The sequence below is a fragment of the Patiria miniata genome, unplaced genomic scaffold (genome assembly GCF_015706575.1).
Source record: "Patiria miniata isolate m_02_andy unplaced genomic scaffold, ASM1570657v1 HiC_scaffold_21, whole genome shotgun sequence".
NCBI classification, from domain to species: Eukaryota; Metazoa; Echinodermata; class Asteroidea; order Valvatida; family Asterinidae; genus Patiria; species Patiria miniata.
The window spans coordinates 4,867,006-4,889,044 of record NW_024037060.1 but is presented as its reverse complement, the minus strand read 5'-3'; the positions used below and the strand labels follow the sequence as shown (position 1 = coordinate 4,889,044).

The 22,039-nt window shown below is 43.0% G+C and overlaps 2 protein-coding genes across 2 annotated transcripts; one reads left to right on the top strand and one right to left on the bottom strand.

Annotated features, from left to right (window-relative positions):
- Positions 1–1,510: 1,510 nt before the first annotated feature.
- Positions 1,511–5,262, top strand: LOC119729547 (succinate dehydrogenase assembly factor 3, mitochondrial-like). Its single transcript, XM_038202153.1, has 3 exons — positions 1,511–1,645; positions 3,040–3,309; positions 3,893–5,262. The coding sequence occupies exons 2-3, from the start codon at positions 3,136–3,138 to the stop codon at positions 4,073–4,075; spliced, it is 357 nt and encodes a 118-aa protein (XP_038058081.1). The 5' UTR covers positions 1,511–1,645; positions 3,040–3,135; the 3' UTR covers positions 4,076–5,262.
- Positions 5,263–5,369: 107 nt separating this feature from the next.
- On the bottom strand, positions 5,370–16,430 carry LOC119729546. Its single transcript, XM_038202152.1, has 14 exons — positions 16,131–16,430; positions 14,920–15,336; positions 14,217–14,459; positions 13,507–13,645; positions 13,015–13,366; positions 12,447–12,656; positions 11,765–12,017; positions 11,182–11,378; positions 10,612–10,770; positions 9,833–10,071; positions 8,977–9,152; positions 7,429–7,586; positions 6,683–7,000; positions 5,370–6,087 (listed from the first exon to the last, which is right to left on the bottom strand). The coding sequence occupies exons 1-14, from the start codon at positions 16,372–16,374 to the stop codon at positions 5,827–5,829; spliced, it is 3,366 nt and encodes a 1,121-aa protein (XP_038058080.1). The 5' UTR covers positions 16,375–16,430; the 3' UTR covers positions 5,370–5,826.
- Between the last annotated feature and the right edge of the window lie 5,609 nt (positions 16,431–22,039).

Below are 22,039 nucleotides of genomic sequence, written 5' to 3'. Positions count from 1 at the left end.
ATTGGCCGTCTGTTTCTCAAAACTGCATGCACGGTATAATGGTATAAAGACGTGCATTCAAATTCAGACGAAATTGAATGACCGATTTTCGTAAGTGAATGAACATTTCAGGAAATTGGCCGGGAAAACCTATATTTTAAATTTTAAGATACTATTTAACGCGTTCCGTCCAATTTTACGTGTCTCCTTTTATTTTATAAGAAAACATTAACATTTCAGGTACAAAAACAATCTTACTAAACAAAACTGGTTTAGTAAGGCAAGGTGCGGGTCCGGCCAAAGTACTCTTAAGATATTAATATCCATCCGCCATGCAAAATGTTTTGTCAACGCTAGTTGCAATGACAACAATCAACATTCAGAGCAACTATACCCTTATTCGTGAATAAAATGACTTCTGTGCAAACAAGTTGCTTATTTTTGCAGGAACTTGCAATTTTTTTAAAAACATTTCACGTAAAAGTGTGTAGTTCCCATGTGTGCGCCTTCACAGTAAATACATGTAGTCTTTTTCGAGCCGTTGTATTATATAAGAGTACTATCTGTCTGAAACCTACGCTTATTAACGTGTTCTGTCAATACCAATGTAATCGCGGAAACAGACTAGAGGGTTTTAGTGCATGCAGCGACTAAGTTGGAGTCATTGATCCGTCTGTGTATATGGAGATCAATGGTTGGAGTGAATACAGGTCAACTCGTACGCGAACCAACTCGTACGCGACCAACTCGTACGCGGGACAATTCGTACGCGAACCGACTCGTACGCGGACCGACTCGTACGCGGACCGACTCGTACGCGGACCGACTCGTACGCGGACCAACTCGTACGCGGACCAACTCGTACGCGTGAGTTTAGACGATTGGTTTAGCTCACATGGACAGATGAAATTAGGTTCGGTACGGTAGGTCGGCATAATTTTACCTTTTCTAAAAGGTTGAGATTTTCAAATTAAATGTAGTTGATTTTTGAATCCGCCAGTGCTACTTACATTCACGATTTTTTAGAGAAGAATTCTGCGTTTGTTTGTTTTTTTACAAGTTCGCTTGATTGATTGGGAAGTTGTCTTCGCGATAACCAGTATGATTGGTTCCCGCCGCACCGCGCACTGTATAAAGAATGCATGATTGAATCGCTGTAACCTGTGTATGCCGCGGTACAATGCTGGTTGGTTAGACAAGTAAAATGACAAGAAAACACCGATATTTGCGAGGTCTATTGTATAAAAAGGAGCTACTATAAAAAAAGGAATAAAGCATCACGCATGCTTATACAGTTGTACGGACAGTGTCCGCCAGTTTTTTGCTTGGGTCAGACATGTCAGATAGTTTTTTAGTCCTAATTATTATATATCCAAATAATATTTTGTAAAAAAAGAAAAAATGGGGAGTTGATTTTTATTTTTTGTTAAAATCAGAATTTTATATAATACGAGTACGAGTTGACCAATCCGCGTACGAGTTGACTCGCGTACGAGTTGGTTCGCGTAGGAGTTGACCTGTTTCCGTTGGAGTGTACTGTCGTGACATTATGATGCTTGCGAAAAAGTGATTGATTGATTTCTCTCGTAATCGATTCAGTAATTAGCTGTTATGCTTGGTGCAAGACGAAGTGCCTACGATAGTTCAGCTGATAAGGGATAAACAGGTGAATGAGTTTACATTAAGACAATTTGATGGGAAAGAATGTTGCAACCTGACGCTACTTCAGCGGTTGTGCACAAAGTCTATCTAGTGATGGGCAGAGAGGGTGGATGGATCTAGCCCCATAAATGTGGCCAATTTATTGGACTACCTCCGAAAATAAAGAAGGCCACACTTGGAACATGTACCCGAACATGTAGAACTTTGTCAAATTTGGATTTTCACATTTTGGCTTTATTTGTAGTTTATTTACGCTTTAGAAGCATACTCGCCCTCTGTATGCTATAAATTTAAAATTTAATTTATAACATGATTATAGCGATAGAAAATTTATCCCCACTTTTTCAGACATCTACTTTTCGTGTAATTTCGTGTTGGAATTTATATACGTAAACGTGTCCAGACGAACCTGGAAATTACACGAAATATAAATGTCTGAAAAAGGGGGAATAAATTTTCTATAACTTTAAAGAGCGTGAGTGTACTTTGTCTTCCAAAGCAAAGGCGTCACTCACTTTTCAAAAAGTGGGGGGGGGGGACATTCGTTGATTGGAACTAAAGGGAGCGTGAAGCCCTAGCGGCGTGGGGTTTGAAAATTTTTGGATTCTAGACGCTCTGTGGTGCGATCTGAGGCAATTTCTGACCACTTTAATGCATTTTTTTAGCAAAAGATCATAATTTAAACATCATTTTTAAGTTGGGAGTAATTGAATCAGCTATTCTGAGCTATAGAATCATGATGTAGGCTACATTTTTTGGGAGGGGGAAGAAAAAGTGGGGGGGGGACAAACGATATGATCCCCCCCCCCCCCCCACTTTAAAAAGTGGGGGGACTAAACTAGGACTCTACGAATTGCCTGTTTTAACATTTTGAAATGGTCGGGCAACTATCGCCAGACCATGTCCAAATGTTAAAAAAGGGGATTCGTAGAGTCCTAGTTACTCGGACAATACATGCTCATCATGAAATCATGTGAGTTCCTGATGAGCATGTCAGCTGGAGTTACTCTAGCTATATGATTCGTTTCAGCCCAGCGCCCATAGGCCTACTTAATTCCGTGGGTTTTCCTCAGAATAACATTGTCTAAAACTAACATTCTTCACATTGTCTTTTCTTTATTGGGCCCAATATATGGGAGACCAATGGAATGGATTCTTTGAGTTGGCTAAATCATGGAGCTATAAACATGATAAACCTTTTTATAGCTCCATGGCATTGGCTAAATAAACAGTGACGGTGCTGGGGGGGGGGGGGACACGGGGGGGGGGGACATTTTTACATTTGTACACTAGGGACTACATATACAACAAAACAGGCCATAACTACACAATCGCCCTTTCAATCAGTATTAGATAATCAATTTGAATTGTAATTTGTATTGAATGATTTTTTCTCAGCTCTGTCTTTTGGAGGTCTTAAGGAGCGGCGCAATCCAACAAGACTTGACACAGTGCTTACTTTGTAAACCTCGGGGGACTTCTGGCTCTATCATAATGGCAGCCAATCATGTTTTGACCGTCCGTTCCTTATACAAGCAAATCCTCCTTCTCCATCGGAGGTTACCATTAGACATGAAGGCAATTGGAGATGAGTATGTGAAGGCGGAGTTTCGACGACACAAGACGGCGAAAAAGGAGGAGGTTCAAAAGTTCATGGATGAATGGCAGGTCGGTACCTGGGCGATATCCCCCCTCCCCCAATCCCCTGCCCCACACACACACAGCAAGGAAGAGGGCCAGGACACATGTATACATCCTGTACCCAAAGATGCCATGGGTTGAGCACATATTGATGAAACTTAGTCTTGTGTTCCCTGTTTGAGCATGCAATATGTCCCGTCAAATGAGCCTTAAGAACAACATAAAAACTGTACCTTAACCCTAACTCCCTGGGAATTTTTGCTAGGATGCAACCTTAATCCTGCAAAATCCTCCAACTGCCTCCATGTAAAAATTGCATTTAAGTTCCAGGCTTAGACCCTGACACAGTGCATCCTCCAAAATCAGCCACATTTTTGCCTGTAGCCTTAACCCTGCAAACTCCTCCATTTTACAAAGAGGATTTTGCAGGATTTGGTAAGGATAGGGTTAAACTACACTTTAAGATATAGATATCCATACGCCAAATGACTAGTGAAACTTCTGAGTTAAAAGAAGTAATGTGGAAATGAGCTGAAAGGCCCTCGATTATAAACAGGTTTTAAAACAAATGCACACAAATTCCTTTACCAATTTGTGTTTTGTCGCGCAGAATTATGCCGGGGTTCTCAGAGACCAGCTCCAGCATGCTGAAACCGGCAATCCACCCGTCGGACTGGACATGCCTGAGGAAAGACTAGACAGCCTCAGTCAGGAGCAGGTAGGACAACTGTACGAACTGAGGAAGGAGACGGCCAAACCTAACCCCTTCATGCCTCCAGAGGGCGCTTCATGACATCACGGATGGACGGATTGACTTGTGGTCGTGCCCACCATATACCAGGTATGGATTCTGTGTATGAACAATGGATGGTGCTCCTTTTACCACGCAGGAGAGCTCCATGAGGGAGCAGGGGAGGGGGCACATTAATTGCACAAACGTGTATGGCGTTGAGGTTGAATCTTTAACTTTATCCTGAAATGGACGGTGCACAAGCATACAGCAACAGTGTCTTGGATCCCCGCCCCCAACTCTCTGTTTGTAACGTGTGACTGCAACTTGTGCTAAAGTCCATAAGAGTGGTGCTCTTGCTTGACTTGGCATCCGTGGATGGACCCAGCATACAAGGCAGAGTGGGCCTGTGACGTGACTCGTGATGTTAGGATTTGGATTTTGTTGGCCCATCTTGGTTTGAGCCAAAGCCACATTTGCAATGGACTTCAGTGCTGTACCCAGGCTGTGGCCTGGATGCAGATAAAAGGTGGGTCTCTTTTATGAAAAAAGGACCTTACTAGTAAAAATGGACCGATTTACCAAAAAAAATACGATCAGTGATGCAACTGCTAGAAATCTATAAATGTGCACCATTTAAACAACTGGCTAGTTAAAGAACGTGTACATCAACTTTGTTGTGTAATTTTTTTAGTTTTTAGATGTTTTGATTAAAAATGGACATCTTAAAAGCAGACATCTTAAAAGCACCCATGTCAAATATCGGATAGGTTATATTAACCCAAATCCCCTCTCCCTTCCAACCCATTGCCTGGCTATGGGCCACACGCATGGGGAAGATTATAACCATCAAGAAAGAATTTCTTTTCAACTATTTGAGGCTCCGTAGCTCAGATGGGAATAAAGAGATTTTTTTTATTTCATCCGGGAATCTTACCTTGAAACGAAGGCTTTTCATCAGTACATGTATACTGTACATCATACCTCAACAAATTGTCCATCTTTTAGTTTTAGAATATCACAAGACTCAAGGATTCAGAATGATATTTCAAGTGTTTTTAATGTATTCACAAATGTTTAAATAAAACTTTAAGACTTTGCCTTATACAAACCAATTACCATAAGACAATTAAATATTCCTAAATCATGATTGCACATATTGAGTATAAAAAATCTATCATTAAAACTATACAATCAAATTTGGAATTCGTGAAAATAAACACTCACATCAATTGTTTATGATAGCAAAACCTGTCTACTCAATTCAGTTACTGTTTTATAAAGTCCTGTATCCTAAAATTTACAGAATTTTAAGGAAAACCAGACCAGGAATGAGATTGTCTATTTAAAAAAATGTCTGAAAATTGGATGAAAGGTCTGAAAGATGTATTTCTTTCTACACTGATAATGTCTGTCTCTCAGATTGAAAAATCTGATTTCAGACAAAAATCTAAAAAATCCCATGCCTGGAAAACACAGTGACGAGATATAAATTTTGTTTTACTTACATAATTGGTCTTATTTTTTAAGGTTAAGTAGAAGTTTCACTAATCAGGTGTAAACTGATTGAGTAAGAACTGAGAATTTGATTAGAAGTAAGAAATATTTGTATGGAGTAAATCCTGAGAAATTACCCTTTTGTACTGAACCATTTTCAGGGATGCCGTAAAATGTATCATGAAGAGTTGTCCAGCTACCCATCATGAATAGTTGCATTTTGCAAAAAGGAAAAAGATTTCCCCAAAGTTTACTGATATCTTCAGAAAATCCTCTTTCAAGCATATGTCTTGTATGTTATTGTTGAGTTCATTTCTCTAAGCAGATTCATATATAAATAGCAGCGTGCTAGCCAGCCCCGTACCGGGCTCGAGCTGCGAAGTCTCAAGGCTCTTGATATATTCAGCGGCCTCGGCCTGCGTCTCTGGATCACACTTGGATATCAGTGCATAGCAGAAGGACGACCAGTTGGTGCTGACGGGGTCCAGGTTGTATCTGGGGTCAAGGGTGGTGGCACCGGGTGCTGTGGTGGGATCTATGGCCCATCGGCAGATGTCTTGGACATTAAGAGCCCATTCCTGTCATGAGATTGGGATTTCACATATTAAACATCATGAACAAAATGACAACGATTTCTTGCTTCCACCGACGGTATGGAGGAAAACTTGCAATACCTGGCCCGAGCCTTCACTAGGAAGACCCCACATGAAAACAAAGTTTACTGTTTAGTATGCTCTGCACTTGATACCTTCTTGATGAGTAAAAATGAAATTGGGCCATTGCCATAAGTTTTTTTGTCGAATTATTGAAAATATGTTTGCTTTCTACTGTTTGTTTGGTTGTCTTCATTGTCACTCAGCGTTAGTGAGATTTACATTTATTTTCAATCTGACTCCGTGTGGGTGTCTCTGTAGTCTCTTACCACACAATTGTCTAACTTCCAAGAGGCAGCTCCTGTGAAATGTTTGAAACCAACTTTCAAAGCTTAAGGAATTAAGACCGAAAGGATCCCAGCTGGCAAAAAGCTACTCCTTCAACTCTTGTACAATATCCTCGAGAGTTTTAAATTGCGGTCTTGCTATTTGAAAAGACTCGACTAAGTCATCAACACATTAAGATTCAAGATTAAGATTCAATCATCCCACAGTTGCCAGTTAGCCTAGAAGAACCCACCTTATCCATGTAGAGATGCGACACAGCTGTGATCGGTAAAAGCTGAATGCCCACGATGCAAGCGTGAGTCTGTGGAAACTGATCGGGCGCGCATGCCCAGTTCAGCATGTAGTAGAAGATGCCGTCTTCCTGCAGTTGACCTATGACCCCATATTCCCTGATGAGGGGTGGGAACAGATGCTGGTTGTAGGGGCGGACGTGCCAATAGTGCCTCGTTGCACGGATCTCTGTAGCTAGGGTCAGCTGACCAATAGCACGTAAGGCTGAGTGGCCAAGGGCCTCTCCAAGTGCTGCAAGTGCATGGTAGCCGTTGATAGCCTGATATCAAAATAATAGAAGGATGGCTGTGAATGGTCAAAGCAAACCCATCTGTATCTTGTCAAATGATGAGTTCTATTAAAAATTGGCATGTCTTCCCTATCAAGAGAGCTTTCATTAGAGTATTTAACAGTAAAACATCTTGAAATGTGGAGACAGCCAAGTAAACTTGGAGAGAAAAAAGCAGGGGAGGGCTTATAATTTGACATTTTTTGGGTGCATTTAAATATCACCTTCTTATGTGTTGGTTGCTCAAGTCGATTGACCCTTTGACACCTGAGAAATGTTTTCTTCTCAGTCTTCTCAGAATTGTCACTGAAAATTGTGTAACAATGTCATAGTCATTGTGGGTGATATGCCATGATCATGGCTTAACGTGTCCAATATGAATGTTTCCAAAATCCAATGCTAGTGACGATGACATTCACCTCACTGGATGATTCCTCCTGCCTAGCCTCTCCACCAATGCCTGTAGCCCAGGAGGAGCCTAGGTACCAGTCCTTCTGTCTTACGGTGGGGAAGAACCCGTCAGCTTTGCTGGGGTTGCCCACATCCCTTGCCAGGGTCATGATCCGGTCGTAGTTCTCTGTGGTTGAAATAAATCATTATTTTGAATATTTACACATTTTAGTCAATCGCAAGTCCTCACAAGTCCATCGCAATTCATCTGGTCAGTCATAAGCAAAGTCATAAGCTATTGAAATAAACCACGACAAAGCCATTCCTTTGTTACTGTTGACCTCCTGTTACTTGTGAATGGACTTATTTACTTGTGATCGGATTGGTGATAGACTTGTGAATGATGGACAATATTACTTGTAAGTAATTTCTTATGTCCTGCTAAAGTTATGACTTGGGTTTTTAAGCAAGCCACTCAGGTACTTAAGCTATTCCAACAGACTAAGTTCAATTCTATGTTGTTCATATTAGTGCTTAACATTTGGTCTTAAGACAGTAGACAAAGATATACTCCTTGTACTGGAGTATTGCGAGAGGTGTCCGGTGGCACTTTCAAAACTCTAAAAGTTGGATAAGGCCCCCCCAAAAAGTCTCCGGTTTCTGGTATGGAACTTGCCCAAAAAGTGGTGCGGCGACGCGGCTTTTTTTTTTTTTTTACCTGATTTTTTTGCTTCAAATGTCGGCTGATGACTGCAAATGGTGCCCGACTAAACTTAGTGCAAATATATTGGAATCCAGAGAGGCCACATAAAGCTTATTCTCGACCATAACCCAATCTAAAAACACGTTAAAATTGTGCAGCAGCAGGATTCCAGTCAAACCAGTGAGTTTGGCGGTTTTGAGACATCATCTTTCATTGGAAAAAAAACTTTTTCATTTTGCCGACGCGCATGGCTACGGCGACGCGCGCGCATACCAGAAACCGGAGACTTCTTTTTTTTTGGCCTAAAGCACAAGTTTTCTTTCCAAATTGTATAAGATCCACCTTGAAACAAGGTTAACTTTTTGACACCAGCCAATATGGCCAATCAGGCCAGTGTTTATCTCCAGTTTCCTAATAGCATGAATGCCAGTCTATCACAAGTTACTCCCCAGCTAATGCTTGTGCCCATACAATACTCCTGGATGGAGAGAAGCTAGTAGGGGTGAAGTGGCTCGCACAAGAACACAACATAATGGCCGGCAGCTGGATTCGAACCCCATACCCTCTGATCATGACTTATGAACCCTAACCACTATAAGCCACACTCCCCGTGGGTCAGTTAAGCTCAAAGCTCAAATGTTGGTACAGTACTTTGTCTTCCTACTGACCTCTTGGCCTATTGTCCTCTATCTATTAAAGTCACGGATTGATTCATCAGGTGTACATGTAACTAATGTCCTAAACTGCCTAAAACAGAACACAACCCACTGAAGCTGACCAGCTGAGACTGACCAGCTGAGACTGACCAGCTGATAAACTTCTAGGTCCAGCTAGAGGCAAGCCTAGGCTTGTCCAAGCAGTAAACTGTGCCTACCTTCTTCCATGGCCCAGTCTTTGTGGTAGGTGGCATAGTAGGCAATGGCATACATCCAGTAACCTAGATGAAAGTGATGATCGGCGTAGGACACAAAACCAAAATTTGTATATGGATAGACTGGTTGGCCTGGATCAGCACTCCTGATGAACAAACCTCCCCAAACGGTGTCATATCTAGAAACATTTCAAAAGAACTCAGGATTAGGATTTCGAGGGGTGGGACACATTCCGTGCAACTCCCCTCCCCCCCCCCCCCCCCCCCCAAAAGGTTCTTTCATCTTCTTGGATCCAATTCCGTGTGTTTTCCATAGAGCTGCTAAGTCATGTGTTTATCTTATTAACATTAACTAGCCAAGAATAACTTTACTTCAAAATTATGTTCTTCTTCTTCTGTTTTCCTTCTTTCTTTCTTTTTTAACACTTAATGAGCTCAGCCAATTTGTATGCCTTTATGAAATTTGAAATTTAGACCTGGTCCCTTTTGCTCTGCTGTCTTGTCAAGTTTTGGTTAGGGTGGGGGATCTTCGATATTTTGCAAGGTTGATATTTTCTGGCTCTGATTCGAAGTACAATGTATAACACAGTTGAAAAAATGAATCAAATGCATGAACAAAAATTCCCAAGTTTCGGAGTAAGTCCTCCGGAGCAATAATCCAGTTCACCTTAATTGTGGGATTTGAACACGGTCCACTAGAGGTGAAATAGGTGTCACAGCCGAACTCTGCATGGTCACTGTTTATGGAAACTCTAATCTGGAATGCACCACATGGGATTCGAACCGGGCACGTAATCAGAGATGTGCTCAGGGGTACATATAACCCTGAACCAATCAAGATGTCACCACTCCGCAATACCTGAAAGAGTTAACCTCGCTCAGCCCACATTTGAGCCCCAGCCACATGTCCAGGCATTTCCGGAGTGGCTTTTCCAGTTCAGTGTAGTGGTCAGTCCCCAATGCCCGAGAGATGCTGGCTAGCCTGGCAACCATTCCGATGGACTTGCCCGCCCAGTAGCTCTGCGGCTCGCTGCTCTTGCTACAGTCTATGAAGAGTTGTTGGTGAGCGGCATCTTTGTCCATGGCTTCTTTGATGTCCTGTATTATGAGTAGTAAAACAAAACAATGATTTCTTGAGGTCTAAGTTTGAAAATAAACAAATCTGTAAACTCTGTTGTCATAATACTGCTGCTTTAAAGTAACCAACCCAGTATTGAGCTGAATGGTATATCCAGACTGGGAGGGGGGGGGCCTAACCAAAACCACCAACAATCCAATGATAAGTCGATGTTCGTTTGCGAACTGAGGCCCTAGATGCTAGTCTGATTAACCTTTTGGAGGGGGGGGGGGGGTGAGGGGTGGGGTGTCTCTTGTTCCCATCCTCACCCTCTTTGCCAAAACTCTGGTTTCAGTTTGGCCAGAGTTGTATGTTCTTGCTCCTTCCTTGAAAACAACAATGTACAATTCTATTCTTGAAAATTAATTTTCACCATAAAAGCAGACTAAGGAAGAGTATGTAACAAGGGTGTTGGAGGCCATTTTTGTCCAAAGTTTTAGAAAGTACTTTCAGTATTTTTGTCTGAAGACGATTGCAACAAAATGCAAGATTAAGATGTATTGAAGTGAGTTTGCTGTAACCTTCAATTTGTCCGGGTCATCCTTGATTCTCTGAATTGCCTCTGGGTCTGGCTCCATAGACGCCCTGGGAAGATCCTCCTCCATCACCCAGACATCACCAACGTGACCCTTGAACACAAAGGGTGTGTCCACGAGGTTCTCCTTGGGAAGAAGTGACTCCTGTAGAATCAAAAGGGAGATGAAAACTTTTTAAAAATTCTTACTAAATACAAACTTCTTGGAGAAACAGTTGCAGCATCCAGGTTGAAAGAAGTGCCATTACTGCTTAGATATTTATGTAAGGCAGTCTCGGTCGAAACAATCCTTTGTGCTTATTTATTTCTGCTTTGTAAAAAAAACATCTTTATGCTAGTGATTAAGTTAATTAAGTACAAATTGAGAAATAAAATAATGTTAGAGAAAAGATGGGTTTGAGGTACGTTTATTTTAAAGTTTCCAGCTCGACCTATGAAACGGCCCAAATGATATTATAAGCGCCCTGGTCTGCGCACCCCCCCCCTCCATTCTCCTGACCCCGGACCCCTCCCCTCATTGGGGCATTCAACACCTCTCCAGCTGTACTCGTCTAACCTGATGTGGCAGGACCACGGTCAGGATATTTTCCTTCGGATTTTGGCCGAAGAAGTCTCCGCCCTGCTTGTTCCAGTCAAAGCTGATGTACCCCTTGTCATCCTCCGTGCAGAATCTTGTCTTGGGTTTGTAGGAATATACCCCGGCGTACTGGTCAAGATTTCTAGCTGTGGACAAATCCCCCTTTGGACCAGAACCTTATGGATAAAATACACAGCCATTAATTAACTGTTTTAAGACCATGTATGTTGAGTTTATAATATCAGTGTATACAGAAGTATTTGGTATTTTGGTACCCAATTCAATTTTTTTTTTGAGATTTAGGTGCGCGCTCATGAGCCATCTTATGTTCAACTGTATTCTCATCTTTTCGTCGAAGTTTTTCCTGTTTGCTTGTTCCTTTACATTTCTTTAGTAAGTTTGTTTTGACTCTATTTCAAGGAAGCATACAATAATAGCACACCAAACGACGATACTATGACAATCAAGAAATATCTGCGGATCATCATCATCAGAGCATGTGATGTCCCTTAGCAGGTCCACCAGTCAACAATTCGTTAAAAAAAATTATTGCAATCTCTACCTGCATATACGAGCTGCATGACGCCAGTAAATTTCTCCGTCCCGTCTCCCGTAGGGCTGAACACCCCCGGTGAGCCGTCAACAGGGAACGTCAGCTTCATCTCCTCCGAGAAGTACGCGACAAACTTGCGCGTCCCGCCGGGGCTTGGGCCGGTCTGTCGCCGGGGCTCGGACAGCTCAAAGTCGAAGGATTTACCGGTGATTTCTACTGTCTGTCCGGCGGTGGGGTTGACGGGTTGCCCGTCACAACGAATCTAGGATGTCACCATCGATAGCAACAATGAATAATTGTTTTATCAAACGGGGGAGTGGGGGCATTATATGGAATATTGGGGATAAAGTTGCAGGAAAAACTGTTTTATTTGTTATTTTAATCAAAATTACGTAGTGGGCTTTGAATTTCAGTGTTCGTCATCCTACTGGAATTTCCATTCGGTTTTCGTCATCTAGGCCTACCAAGAAATGTACCAAAAGGGCGCACAAGCCTTTTGGTCCAAATTTTTAGAAAAAGAATTCAAATTTCTGTAGCAATATATCGAACTAATTTTCTCCTTAATATCTTCGTGTTTTTTTCCTTTGATGAAAAGAGCTCTTTGTATCAGTAGGCTTACGCAAGTATGTTGTTTTGTATAAGAAAAAAAATATGTAAATTTATTGCAAAAGTTGAAACTGTCGCTCTCTACCATTTCTGGCTGTCGTCTCCAATTAAAAGGCACCGCCTCCGTCACGTATTGACTAATCACATTCACAGCATAGCTGACGTCATCGTACGTCACCAAGACAGAAATGGTAACCGTTGTCCCACCGGCTGACAGCGTGCAGCTGGACGTTAAGCATGTCAACCAGGGCAGGGAACCATCCCAGAGGTTCGTCCTCGCCACGATGTATTGGATCTGCAAGGATTGAACAAGTGGCGTCAATTTTGGTCGGCCCTACTCTATTTTTTTTTTAATCTTTGAGGAATGACATGGCCTACTGAGGCTTCAAGATGCAACAATCAAGTTTGTTGCATTGTAGTGTGATATTTTCCACGTTGTAAAACCATGGTTTGCTCGCCCAAACCGATGATTTCAAACTCGCATAGTCATTACAAAAAAACAAGACCAGGGAAGCCTAGTAAACATGGTTCCAGATAAGTCTTAGTCAAGTCACGGTCAGTCGGGGAGTCAGTCAGTCAGTCAGTGAGCTCTGTACTAGGAGGGCACTGGTCTGACCCTCTGAGACCAGTAAAAACACCTGTTGTTATCCTACCTCTTCCAGTCCACCTGCTGGGTGACTGAGACTCACGGTGATGTCCACTCGTCTACTCCCATCACACTGCCCGCTGACACCGGCACTGCCGTAAAACCAAACCGGCTGACGCGTACCAGAAGCCTCGAACAACCCACTACCCGCGTCACTGCAGTGTACACGTCCCGGTATGTTCACCCAGTACTCGTTGCCGTACCCGTGTCCCGGCATCACGTAGTAGTCAATGACGTTGACCGCATAGAACATCATTCCTTCGCCGTTTGCCGGGACCGTTATGTTGACGTTGTGGCCGGTGTCGTCCATGTCGCATGTCGTGCTGTCGCAGGTGTGCATTGCTCGGTCGCTCGCCCATCTGAAGTGACAGACATTAAAATAGCATCACATCTTTGAAGAAAAAAACAATCCTCTGAGCATTTCAGGATTTCCTTGGGCCCATGGGAACTATAACTAATATTTCAATCTGGTTATTCCAGTTAGTGAGTTTTAACCAACCTGCCCTCCTCGGTTGCCGCCCACTGTACATCAGCGACTTCGGTGATCGCTTTCGTGAAATGCACCTGTAGGGCTATCTCCATGGTTTGATTCGGCCTACTGCATGTCGCTCGGACATACCCAGTACCTCTGTCAGCAACTGTGATAAGCAATAATGGAAGAAGCTGGAACGTATTAATGTTAACATTGCAAGTCCACTTTATTTGGTGTTATGATCCCCAGCCACCCCGCCCCACCCCGCACTAGTCACCCATGGGTGGCACGGGTGGCTAGTGCGTAGAGTGCTTGCCTCTCACCACTGTGGTCTTGGGTTCGATTCCCGGCTCAGGCCATAATATGAGTATCGAGTTGTGCGTTGATTCTCTCCTGTGCCATGAGGGTTTTTTTCTCCGGGCTCTCCAGCTTTCCCCCATCCACAAAATGCACAAAATGCTTAATTAAGGCGCCTTTACATGCCTTTGGCTCGTCCACGTTGTAGCCGCGCCCTTAATTCAGCTTCTCAGCTGCGAGTGAGAATGATTGGCCCCCAAATTATTATTATAAGGCCCAGAGGGGTAATGATATTTGCTCTGCAGCAGATATATCTTCTGTTCATCAATACAAGTACATCATTGGTTTTGTGCAAATAACGTATAGATCTTCGATGGTCAATATCGGGCTGGATTTGTGTGTATAACCGATACAAGTTTTTGATTTGTTTTGGTTCGTACCTGATCTTTCTTCGGGACACCCAAATCCCACGTCCTGACCGTTCACAGCGACCAGACAGAGGGGTGACACCACGGGGTTAGCCTGGGTGAAGAGATGGGTCAGCATTGCCGAGCCTCGGACTATGGGCAACTCCATGGTCCCACCCTCGGTGTCTGTGTACAAGAAATTGGCGTACATCTCCCCAAAGTCCGTTAGCATCGGTTCGCCAGCATCCTTGATACCTATACGAATTCCTGATGACCCTGCAGGTTGCGTAATGAATATGTACATATAAGAAGCCATGAATGAACTGTGCGATAATAAAGTTGACATTAGTGTCAGTAATGTGACGATCACAAAAATGAAGTGTCATATTGGTGGAGGGCAGGGTTTCCGATGTTTTTCGAACTATCTGGCAATTTGGTATAAAAAATGTCATTGCATGGACTGTCATTTCACTCGAAAGCTTAATTGAAAGTTCATTATTTTTGAAAATAGCTTTCTTTGTGTTAGTTTGTGAGTTGGCCATAGATGGATACAGTTACATGTATCGCTATTTTGCTATGTACATAGAATAGTGCTTTGTGTTTCATTATGCCTTATTCATTTCATTTGTGCACCGTCTCGCCTTTTAAGGAGATGGCCTTTTGTTAATGACACACCTGACGAGAAGGGGTAAAATTTAGCAGGCTTATGTTTTTGTCCACATTCCCAATAACTCACCTGTGAATGCCGCTAGTGGCGCCCCATCCGGACCAGACACCATTTGCTTTAAGTTGGTGCCCATCGATACGATCTTCTCCCACGGTGCTCCGTTCTTCCCTGGAGTCAACTGATAAAACGGGTCCTGCCTTGCCGTTTGGTTCCACCGATCCAGGGTATAGGCCTCGTAGGTGATTCCTTCCTTTGTCATGAGTGCGGAGTGAGGGAACTGTCGTATGGGTTTCAGAGGTCCGTGGTTGATCTGGTTACAAGCGAAGTGTCCCGTGGGCAGCGCCCCGGCGTCCCGTAAGCTGCCGGTCCGCTGAGGAGGTGCCACGTCGTTGAGTAGCGTCGATTCTTCGAAGTATTTGGTTGGATCCACGGTAGACAACGCAGTGTCATGGAGGAGTGTGCATGTTGCAGGGAGTCTTCCTCTGTCTAAAGTCCAAAGAATGTTTGGGTTTTTACCGCAACATACTTCACACAAAATATGAGCAGACTCTGAATAAATCACTCAGTTTCTGTAGTTTATTTTATTTCAGCACCGCGGATTCAGTTAAAGTTAATCAATATTATACAGGAAGTTGCTTCCTGTGAGAGTACCAACTTATACTTAAGTGTAACACAAATAAAATACTGTGAAATATCTTAAAGCAGGAAGCAAACAAGACAAAAACATCTCCCCTTCCCCAAAACGAATAATAGGTTGTTGGAAATGTGATTTTGAAGGTAGTGGTGTGTACAGACGGGAATTGTCTTCAGATTGAAAGCATTGATGTACATCATGTGCACCAATGTACACCCGTTCTCACAATACGGGCGATTCCCAATAGTGCGCCTCCAAGAGTTTGCAACGCGTTGGCCAATCACAATGCGCAAAATCTGTCGACCCAATGCGCGTTTGGAAAAGGTCGACTGATTTCGCGCAACGTGATTGGCCAACGCGTTGCAAACTCTTGGAGGCGCACTATTGGGAATCGCCCGTATTACATTCCTCAAAAATAAATGAAACAGCACTTCACAAAAGAGTTCGTGTGAATTTAGTTCGTTCGTTTAACTGCATGGATTCTCCTTTTTAAACAATGTGGACTTTCATATTAACCTTTCTCCGTAAGCTGATTTTTCAAACTGTCATGCTAAAATGTCATGACATTTTTACGAAAGTCTGGAAATAATTAGGCCGACAAAGTCTTGAAATTATCGATTAAAAACTATGCTGATTTTTTCGTCACCTTCTTCTCTCTCGGGCAACGTGGGACCTGGGTTGTTGATGCCGAAGTACAAGATCAGGATGATTGTAGTCATTACAAGAGCAGTGGCAATGATCAGCAACACCCACTTCTGGCAACTCTCTCGCTTCAACTGGGAGTCGGACTCCTTCTTGGCAAGCTCCGGGTCTTCGAACCCGACTTCTTCATAGGTACTTGCAGGGTCGGTCACTTTGGGGTCATCTGTTGGTATCTCAGCCCTCGCCATGTTACTCCGTGTCCGTGTAGCTCTTGTTAATAACCCCCTGTTGCTTCCTTCGGTGAGGAGAGAGTCCGATGAAATAATTTCAGTTTCATTTCCTTGTTAGTTCTTTCTAGATTGATCCATGATTCCACTTTTGTTTGGAAGGCATATACATGCCTCTAATGAAAGAGTCACGGTGGAAATATTGATATTTTGGAATGCACGTTCACTGTGTCGATTTCGAGAAACCATGAAAACTGTTCACAGTTGAATTAACATTTCAGTGACAACTTGGCAGGCACATGAGATTGTGATTGAGTTATGCGATTTTAATGCATTGCTATACTCACTTGTGCAGTCCAGATGGCCTTAAAATTAGCATAAACTGACAAATATAACTGACTCGATCTCTTCTGACTACGGAACATGTGATATGAAACTTATAGATTATTCAGTTGCCAGAAATGCTTTCCGCAGTGCAGCACTCGAGGTGATATTATTTACATCATCAAATCAATGTCATGTACACGCAGATGTTCGGTCTGATATGTCCTGGCCACCATATTGTGATTTTTAGAAAGAATGTGTAAACAAAACTGGGATTCTTGATTAAAATTGTAATAATTTGGCATCTTAAATGAGGAAAGAATGAAGAGGGACACTGCAGCTATGGTGTTATTCTGCCATCCATTTTTGATGTGTGTGTGGTGTGTATATACCAAATAAGAACACCAATGATGCTTAAATTTGTATCGTGTGATTTTCATTTCCATGATAGCATTTTCCAGATAATTCAACACTATTCACTGTATCACCGACCACGGGATTACCATAGTTATTTTAGAATGATCTCATTTTTGAACCAATTTTTTTTTGTAACGATCCAAGCTTGCGGATCAATCTGAGCATCTGAGAGAGCTGCATGGAATCTTCGACAATTGAAGCTTAATTAGCAGAGTTTACACTGCAGTCACATTAAACATGCATCTCATATTGGAATCCGAAACTCTATATTCACGGTTCTATTAAGTTTTCAGGTAACGAAGTTAAACCTGTCACCTGTCATCCAAATCTGACTCTTACCTTTTCTATATATTTTGCTTCGTTCCGGTGTCGAGTGAATCCTTTGCACAACTGATTTAAGTTTCTGGAAGCAGGACTTGGTGTATATGGTAGAGCTTTACACGTTGTGGCTCCTGTACATCGCGTGCAGTCGTTACATGACAGCCTGGACTACTGTTGTCCCGCAGAGATCTGGGGTCGTAGATTTGTAATACTGTTTGCGTACTGTGATATAACATGTTATCCCTTGATTCGATCTGATAGGTAAGAGCAAAGGTCCATATAGTGGGATTTTATTTGTAAGGTCAGTGGGGACAGTATTGCGTTTTCGATCACTGTATCGATTCACACACGACAACGAATTATTGCGACGGTACCGGCTACTATATCAGACTCGAACCAGCCAACCGACCCCGACAAGTTCGGTAGCCGGGTGGTTGGACGTCTGCACCAGAAAACAGGAGGTGATGAGTTCGAGTCCCACCCGAGATTTGCTTGTAAACTTGTTCTCGCAAGCCCTCAGCCGGACACTGCGTTATACAGTGTTTTTAATATGCGTCAGCGCACGGCAAAACCCATTTTAAACGTGACGTTTCCCTGACACAAATTCCATCTTATAAAAGGTTTGGGGGCGGCACCCGCTGCTACATCAGACTCAAACCGGCCAGCCGACCCCGGCAAGCTCGGTGGTCGGCTGCACTTGTATTCAGGAGGACATGGGTTCGAGTCCCATCCGAATAAGCTTGTGAAATTTTTCTCGCAAGCCCTTGGGGCAACACTGAGTACACAGTGTTTATAGAATACGTCGGTGAAAGGACAAAACCCAATATTGAATTAATTACAACTTGTTAATCAAACTTCTATTATATTAGCGCTTGAGTACCGTATCGCGCATCAGTATAGCTGCACCCGAAACACTCCAAGTTCAGCATTATGACGTATGTTTAAAAGCCTTCACGCCCGAGTGGACAGCAATATCACGGCGGGATTTGAACCTTGGACCTCCGGAGCACGGGCGAGGCACGTGTTCCAGAAGTCGCAGATTCCGATCCTGCACTAGTTAATTTTCTTTAAATTCACCTCTAGAATGAACCCAATTTTTTATTTACATGAGGACATTTTTTGTAATGCCCACAATGTAGGGTATGTAGGGTATGTCGAGTACGGAAACCAGGCCAATGTTCTTTTGTTTGTGCTTATGTTATCTGTTTGCTCCCCAAATAAATGTCATTATCATTCATATAATGGAACTTATCGGATTATGCAAACAGTCTATAAATGTTTTAGTAGACCCAACGTGTTGAGGTATAAAGTAATATATAGTTGCATAGAATAATGTAGCTTTAAATAGGTAGTCGAGATGAATTGGCGAAAAATCACGGTGTTCTTGTTTATGCATGAATGTTCGCACTAACCCCTGGCAGTACGAGCACTATGCCCTACCAGTGACGTAACTACGGGGGATCGGTGGGGAGGGGGGGGGGGCATCAGTTGCCATCAGTGCCCCCTTTGAAAAATGTGTGCACCCCTTGGTGCCCTCCAGTGGGCTCTACATAACAGTCATCTGAATAGACCACCGGAAAATGTTGTGACCACAATAACCCCAATACTGAGGCGGATACCGCATCGTGTCAAGTAGATCTTAAACAATGGATGGGGAGTCAGGTTGATTGTGACTGATGAATGAAACCAGTCCCCCCCCCCCCCCTTCCCGTTTTTCGAATTTGCAAAGGCCGGCTGACCGTTGGACCACCACTGTCCCCCCCCCCCTCACCCCCCTCCCAAAAAAAGTTGTTTTGAATCCGCGATGGAGCTTTGCCTCGCTTTCATCATCGTCTATAAAATCAAGTTCCAGTGGTCCTTTGCCAGGGTTTGATTGGCAAGTATAGCGACCTCTCGTGGTACCATCTTGTAATGGGGGTGCTGTTCAAACCCTTCGCTCGTACCCCCGCACTGCAAACAGGACGCTGGGATACTCTGATGAGCTTCACAGAATCTTGTGAAGGAAGTGGCCTATGACCTATGTATAAAGCATCTGGCTGCAGCTGTTCAAGACCGCAGTTAGACAATGTGCGCAAATGCTATCCGAAAAGTTGCCTTAGAATTGCGCACATTCTATACCGGATGTAATTTCTGTTTCATTGCGGACCATGTGGACAAAATTTTGAGCGTCGCATAATGCAATCTGACCGTTCGTGATTCGAAACTGAGCCTGAGCGAGTGACGGGAATTGTAAATTTACAACATATGTAAGTTTTACAGAATTTCCTACATTATTACACTTTTCAACGAAGAAAAAACATCCCTAAACTGGAATAAAAGAGTAATGACTCAGTCTTAACGGCCGTTTCAAACCTTGCAGAGTCATGACCTTTATGACGCGCAGGTCACTGGTCACGCAAAATCCAACCAATCAGAGCGTGAATTCATCAGTGTATCCCAGTGTCCTGTTTGCAGGGCGGGGGGTACGAGCGAATTCAAACCCGACTATAATGCACACTACCGGATGCATAGATGGCGCTATTCAGGGCGGCAAAATTGCCGACGGTCGCGCGCAATTCCCAAAAGGGCACTCGTAAGAAGAGGCCGCCGGTAAAAAGAAAGGGCAATTGTTTTACCAAAAAAAGGGCCCTTCTTTAAAAAAAATTTTTTTTTAAAGGAAACTTGTTAAAATAAGGGTACTCTTTATAAATATTGGGGGGGGGGGGGGTTTCAACACTGGTGAAATAAATGGCGCTTAAATGGAAAAGGGCAACCTGTAATGTATCCTCGAGGGAGATAGTATCGTCATTGCGTATCGCCCTCCGTTAAGCTCTGGCAACAGATCTTCTACAAGTCACTTTGGTGTCGGTCGGTCGGTCGGTCGGTCGGTCCCCCCCAAACATTTGACCCCCAAAAAACCCAACTCACCCATAAAACTGTAAGTACCAACTTGTTACTGTCCAAAAAAAAGCAAACAAAATACATTAACTACTTGACAAAAATTGTTTGTAACAATTTGCGGAGTTGTTCATGAAAATTCCGTTCATGGCGTGAAGAAAATGTGGTAAATGTAAACGTCACGTGGTATATAATACGCTAGGAACTTAGGGGCTTTTACACACCTGTGACTATTGACCAATCTACAGCTTAGTCCACATTTCTGGTCGAAATTGCGTCACACTCATTAAAGACCACTTCGATTGGCTGGCGCACGGGCCGGGTCGCATGAAATATACATGCTCTGACATATCAGACATTCGTACCGTGGCCTTGCCCACCGTACGCGGATCAGATCCTCTTGCATAGGGCCAAGGCGGCCTGGTACGTACGTGAACGTCGCGCTCCAATAATAAAGGGCAGACGCCATCACATACCTACACAGCAGGTGGTGACTTCCTGCGTCTCAAGATCAGCCGAAATATCCCTCGATATTTGGACCGGTCTCTCGACTCGCATAAATCGCGTATCCACCGTCGAAGCAGTGCGCATAATGTTTATTATGTCACCAGGGAATAAAAATAATAATGACCGGATTTAGAAGAACAGGATACCTCGAATCACAGTGCGGTGTGGCCTATTTGGTTCCATTCCAACTTGGTACAGAAAAAAATGTACCATTCCGGAGTGCAGATACATAATTCGCTTGACAAAGTTGCAACAGTAAACTATGTGACCGTGCTAACGTTTTCTCAATTGCCATGTTCCAAAGATGATTATGCATGAGGTCGGGCAACGTTCTTATTTCATTTTTATTTTATTGTGAACTGTTACGAGGGTAGTCTATTTTAGTTACAAAAATATGAACTGGAAAATAATGTTACACTCGAGAGGCTCGTTTTCGTGGAGACAAAAACGAGGCTTTGCTTTGTAACCACCATAATCAACTTGAGCCAAGAATCGCAAACGGTTTCGTTCTGACCCAGGTTGCTCCACGTACACTTGCAGGTTACGAAACATGAAATTTATTGTTCCCTTTTGTGAGAATTCTGTTGTTTATGTTGCCCCCGGGCCTGCTACAACAACATCGTCACGTGCCCTGTCAGGTCACGTGCACGTTCGAGTCATTAATGTACACTCAGTGACTCCTTGACATCGGCCACCACATGTGTTTTGTGATTTATGACATTTCATTATCCAGACAAACTGATAGGGATGTACACGTTACAAGAATAGGAAGTATAAAGGCCTGCAGATCACATCAACTTGGATAAGGCTATGGCACGCCTGATGCAATTTTTTTTTTTAAATGCGTCGACATTGATTCGTTTACGTCACTGCTATAGGTATCCAGATTGACATAATGCGAAGTCAAAGATAAAAACATGCTGCAAATTAAACTGTATGTAGGCTACCGACTAAAAATAACCCAGAATATTTCAAATTTAAGGTTAAGAGGGGCTGGAGTTTTGATCCCAGTGGAACCAACCTCTAATACAAATAATCATAATAATAAAATAATTTTGTATATTTTTTTCAAAAAATCAACAGTTTATATACCACCACCTCCAACCATAGGCAAATCCGCATATTATTAATATGCATCTCTGTCGCATTTCGCATCTACCACGTCGCTAACTATTTTTTTTTTTTTTTTGGAGGGGGTTGGTTGCATGGGGCTTTCCATACCCCACCGGGAGCCAATCAA